This window comes from Myotis brandtii, unplaced genomic scaffold, assembly GCF_000412655.1.
Source record: "Myotis brandtii unplaced genomic scaffold, ASM41265v1 scaffold328, whole genome shotgun sequence".
Lineage (NCBI taxonomy): Eukaryota > Metazoa > Chordata > Mammalia > Chiroptera > Vespertilionidae > Myotis > Myotis brandtii.
Genome location: NW_005362626.1, coordinates 3146305 through 3151769, shown reverse-complemented (window position 1 = coordinate 3151769; position 5465 = coordinate 3146305). Strand labels below are relative to the sequence as shown.

Here is a 5465-nt window from a genome sequence, read left to right as displayed (position 1 = left end):
GAGGCAGCTGATCAATGTTTCTCTCTCATCGATGTTTCTAACTCTCTATCCCTCTCCCTTCCTCTCTGTAAAAAAATCAATAAAATATATTTTTTTTTAAAAAGAAAGAATTAGGTTGTAATTTATAAATGTCCTAAGTAGAAGATCTAATTTCAGTCTTACCCTTCCTGAGAAGAATTTATTGAACTTAACACTATATGACTCAGGAGAACATGTTGGCCTCCAAGCCTCTCCCTAACTCCTCAAAACACTCAAACAGCAAAGTACAAGAATAGCATTAAGCCTCTGTGCTTTTGGATTCCATTAAAACTGGATTAGTTGGCCTGGTCCTTCAGTGGTGCACATCTCCATCACCGGACTAAGCTGACTTGTTCAACGATTGTATTCCTTCCCAGGATGCAAAATCAAGGAGAATGGGGATCATGTCTTTGTTTCTCACTTATTAATACACCAGCAAATAGCAAACTAACACAGAGTGATTATGCAGTAATACTGAGGGAAAGGATGCAGTGGCAAGTACATGTATCTGTTTTATACTTCCTATTGCACCAGAATGATGGAGCATAAGATGTATACTAATCAAATACTGACCCCACTGCCATTGTCTTCAAATTGTAAAGACTATATTCCAAAAATAGGATTAGTAAGGTACCCATTTGGCAAGTGAACTGGAATAATAAAGGACCCTCACTCTAATTCTACACTTAAGGTGCCTACTTCAAGACCATAACCTTTAGGTATTTCCAGCATTACATTTCCTTGAATGAAGTCCAAGATAGGCACAGATCATATAAAAATCCAAGGATTTGTATTAGAGGATGGCTACATGTAAAATAAGTGCTCTTATTTAATTTTTTTCCCCTCAGTCTACTTACCTTTCACACTCAAAACTAATTATAGACAGAAATACTAAAACATCAATTTTTAAAGCAAATGACTGAAAACAGTCTAAAGCAATTACAATCAGTTTCTTCCTTTTATATTAAAATAGAGAAAATTATTTAGTTAGGAAATCATAATAACCTTTGAGGCACAACTGTGGTTAAACAAAAGTCCTTTTCATGGATATATAGCATCAGCACCTCCCTGTAGAACTTACCTCTCTCAGTAAAAGAATGAAGGAAGCAAAGTAGAACACGTATACCATTCCCACTAGCCAGTGCAGAAACATGGTAGTGCCTGGAGCTGATTGAAAGCTCAGTTCTCGATCTTTCAGAGTAGCATCAAACATTTCCTAAATCAAAAGAGAACAGGTAAGTAAGAGTTGTAGCACCTACATTTGCCAAATTAGTATCTCCATCTTCTAGGAAGTGAATAAAAATCACTATGCATATAGGTTATGATGTTCCAGGACTATAGTTCTCTTAATACCATTTCATGGTGTCATAGAAATATAAATGATATAAGGTTAAATACTATTTCAAAGATGTATGACACTTTAAATTTTTAAATATAAGCAGCAAGACTAATAAATCAATTAGTAAGTAAAAAGAACCATTTTAGGTTAACATAAAACCTTCTTTTCTTGGTTATATTCATTCATGACAAATTTTAATAGAAAAGTATGAGAGAAAATGTTATCTCAGAATCAAAGGTAGCTTTTCCACATGTAATATAAAATATTTTTGAAAAGTAAAAAACTGATTATCACTGACAGCCATTAAAGATTGTAATAAACACCCGGCTGGTATGGCTTAGTGGTTGACCCATGAACCAGGAGGTCATGGTTCGATTCCCAGTGGTCAGGGCATATGCCCAAATTGCAAGCTCAATCCCCAGTAGGCAGTGTGCAGGAGGCAGCCAATCAATGATGTTCCTCTCTCATCGATGTTTCTATCTTTCTATCCCTCTCCCTTCCTCTCTCTAAAAATTAAAAAATATAAATATTTTAAGAAGAGATTATAATAAAAAATGAGCATCTTAGTTAACACAAATGGTTTTAGGGTTGAACTTATGAAATGGTAGTAACAAAGACCATCTTCTCAGATAGCTTTTTTTATGCACATAATGTCTTGGCATTATCATAAAATTTAGAAGAGTAAAGCCACTAAGAAAATTCTTCACTGATTATTAGAAAGGTTCCAATCAAAATACTCTGACATCAGAAATCTGCATGAAGCCTCAAAAAAATCAGGAAAAATTAGCAACATTAAGACTCCACAGTGATATATTCTCAGAAAAAGATAAGCAAATTATTATCAAATACTGACTTTCCTTTAAAATAAACCTATTCTAAAGATGTCTTTTCTGAAGCCTTCAAATTATTAGGTTGTATGATAATGAATAATAAACTCACCAGGGAACAGATATCCAGCCACCAGCCACAAATGAGAGGGAATACTCCAATTTCTACCACCACTAGCAAAGAGACCTTAAGCAAAAATAAATGTCATCAATATCACCCAAACGGGGAGAAATCATTTCCACTTTTAATTTATAACAAGAATTACCTTAACAACAATATAGCAGACTCCCAGCAAACGACGAGACCTATGAAATTTAACAAGAGTTGCCAAGCCCTATAGCATCTAGTCAAGGAAAAACTGAGCATTTCAAGGTGCAATAAAACTCATAATAATTTAGGCAACACTTAATATTATTTGGCAGACGAATTTATTTCACATTTTGTCTGCCCTTATCCTCAATACAAATGCCTACAACTTTTACTAAGAGGACAAGGGGAGAGAAATAGCTTTGTCAGTAACAGGAACATCTCTTTGGTATGAATATATTAAACACCCAAGTTGGTTCATTAAAGGATACATGACAAACTATCAGTGTTATTGCTAAAAGTATATACCCAACTATGGTTGTGATTAGGCCTTCAAAATGAGATGCTTGGACCTAGAAATAAGAAAAAAATAAATAAACTTTAATTGTACCACATGGCCTCCACCCCAGTTTAACAATGTATTAAACAATTGAAATAGACTGTAAGTGAACTGGAAATAGGCAATTTACAACTAGAAAACCATAAAATCCCCTTTGGATGACATCTTTAAACCAGATTCTCCCACTGAATGTTATATATTATGAAAGGATGAGGAAAAATCAAAGAGTAACTTTATTCCAGCAGACAAAATAGAGTGAATTAAATTTTACAAAAATAAGGGAAAAGTTGTAATGCAATAGTCTGCACTCTACTCCATTCTGAAGTAGACTTGCTAAAGGCTGAGCACAAGCTGTCCACCTGTCCAGTGCATCCCAGGCACCTCATTTCCTACCACTAGAAGTGACTGCACTCCAAATCTGTCTCATTCTCAACATACAGAACAAGAGTTTTAAATAATGACAAATATTGCCCATTATTTTTATTGCTGAGTTCCAGATAGCAAGTGGTGATAGTTTGGAAAGTCAAAATTTATCAAAGAATTTATCCTAACTTTTCAAGTTCTTACATTCAACTATTGAAAATTTGGAGAGCTGTATCAAATATTGAAACACATCTCTGACAGATCTCAGAGGGGAGGGGGGTGGGAGGACAGGGAAGAGATAAACCAGAGAACTTATATGCATATATGCATAGCCCATGGACACAGACAATAGTGTGGTGAAGATCTGGAGTGGGATGGGAGCTGGGTGGGGGAGAAATGGGGGAAAATATGGGATATCTGTAATACTTTCAACAATAAAAATAAACTTAAAACAAACAAACAAGCAAACACATCTCTTTGGCCTTTCAGAACCCTTCAAAATGTGCTCTCTCAGGATTCACATACACAAACTGAACAGAGTATCCAGATCTGTCAGCTCTTCCTTAAAAAAACTAAATCTTTCTGCCCCCCAAAACAGTAGTAGCTGTCCATCCAAATGTATCTGTCCTCTGACAATGATAAAATGTCAAAACTAAAGCAAATTCTTTAAAAAACTCTACAGCACACCATTCCAAGATCGACTAACCATTTTTTAATCGATTGACATATTGTTACTTTTCTAAATGCACCAGGGGGCATCTGGTGAAAAGGAAGAAAAGGGTACAAGGTTCATTAAAACGAATCATAAATCAGCCTGCAAAAACATTTTCCCATAGTATGCCACTGGCCCACCCAACAGGAGGGAACACAGTGCATCATGGGATTTCAGAGCATATCTTCTTAGCTGGCAAGATAACCTACTGTATCTTACACCACTATCAGTTTTAAAAGAAAAGAACAAGCTGGTGTTGGATAACTATTCTTTTGTATAAGGCAGATTGAGAAATGAAGTAACTCTACAACATTACTAATTACTCAACAAATATCAAATTTAGGGGGAAGATCAATAAAAGTAAGTTTGTAAAAGTATTATACTCACATGTTCTTCAAATCCCAAACCAACAAGGGAGAAATGACCAATGTGGTAAGGGCAAAATGCTAAAAGGGAAGAAAAAACTCAATGAAAACGTCAAATTAAAACAATGAGCACTCCTAGTACCATCTCCCAATGAAAGGAACCAGGGATTTTTAAAGTAATGGAACATACCAGAACTGAGGCCAAAAATGTATTTCTTGGGACATTCTCTGTAACCAGACAACAACAAAGTAATCAAGGTCTAATAGACTAATGGCAAAAGGACCTGAGAACCATTGTGAAGAGGGTCTCATGGGCCAATGAAAAGATATGAGTACCACCTTGGCAGGTTTGACTCAGTGCATATAGAGCGTCAGCCTGCAGACCTAAAAGTCCCGGGTACGATTCCAGTCAAGGGCACGTACCTCGGTTGCAGGCTCCTCCCTGGCCCTGGCCCAGGCCCAGGGGCTGCGTGCAGGAGGCAACCAATTGATATGTTTCTCTCACATCAATATTTCTCTCTGTCTTTACCTCTCTCTTCCACTCTCTCTAAAATCAATGGAAAAATATCCTTGAGTGATGATTAAAAATAAATTAATAATAAATTCTGACCTCCAAAACTGTACAGAATAAATTTCTAAAAAAAGGGAAAATATGAGCATCAAAAAGAATAATGACCCAAACTGGTGGAAACACACTGAATATATACAAATCCATGAGTTCATTATACTCAAAAAGTGGTAGGCCAAAATCAAAAATAAAAGGAAAAAAAGCAACATCACAGAAAACACTTTTATCACCAATGGAAATAGTGGGCTCACCAATTCCTTACCCTGAAAACGGATAAAGGAAAAGACCTGCACATCTGTCCTGACGCTTCTGAACTAACAAGTTCAGGTTAACTAAAGAGTTCTAGCTGACAATAAGTTCTTCTTTATAGAAAATCCAGCCAATAAATGTAAAAAATGACAATTTGAAAAGAATCATTTTGTAATGACTAATAAATTATTTCAGGCAAGTATCATCAAGGGATAATGAAATCATTAGGTGAAATGCTGATGAAATGCTAGATATTTGTATGATACTAAAATACCACACCCCTCAAGATGCTATCATCTGAACAAATTGGAAAGGTGGAGAACCAGACACCATCCATTTTCTGTTATGTTGTACTACAGGCCCGGTGTATGAAATTC

At 35.8% G+C, this 5465-nt stretch overlaps 1 protein-coding gene across 2 annotated transcripts in view; it reads right to left on the bottom strand.

Annotated features, from left to right (window-relative positions):
* The window catches only part of MARCH6 (membrane-associated ring finger (C3HC4) 6, E3 ubiquitin protein ligase), a 55324-nt gene that overhangs the window by 24898 nt on the left and 24961 nt on the right, over positions 1–5465 (bottom strand). For both annotated transcript variants that reach the window (XM_014543542.1, XM_014543541.1), the window contains exons 10-14: positions 4294–4352; positions 2764–2844; positions 2451–2519; positions 2297–2371; positions 1100–1234 (exon numbers count right to left, since the gene is read on the bottom strand). In XM_014543542.1, the coding sequence (XP_014399028.1) occupies positions 1100–1234; positions 2297–2371; positions 2451–2519; positions 2764–2844; positions 4294–4352 (419 nt within the window). The remainder of the gene's footprint in view (positions 1–1099; positions 1235–2296; positions 2372–2450; positions 2520–2763; positions 2845–4293; positions 4353–5465) is intronic.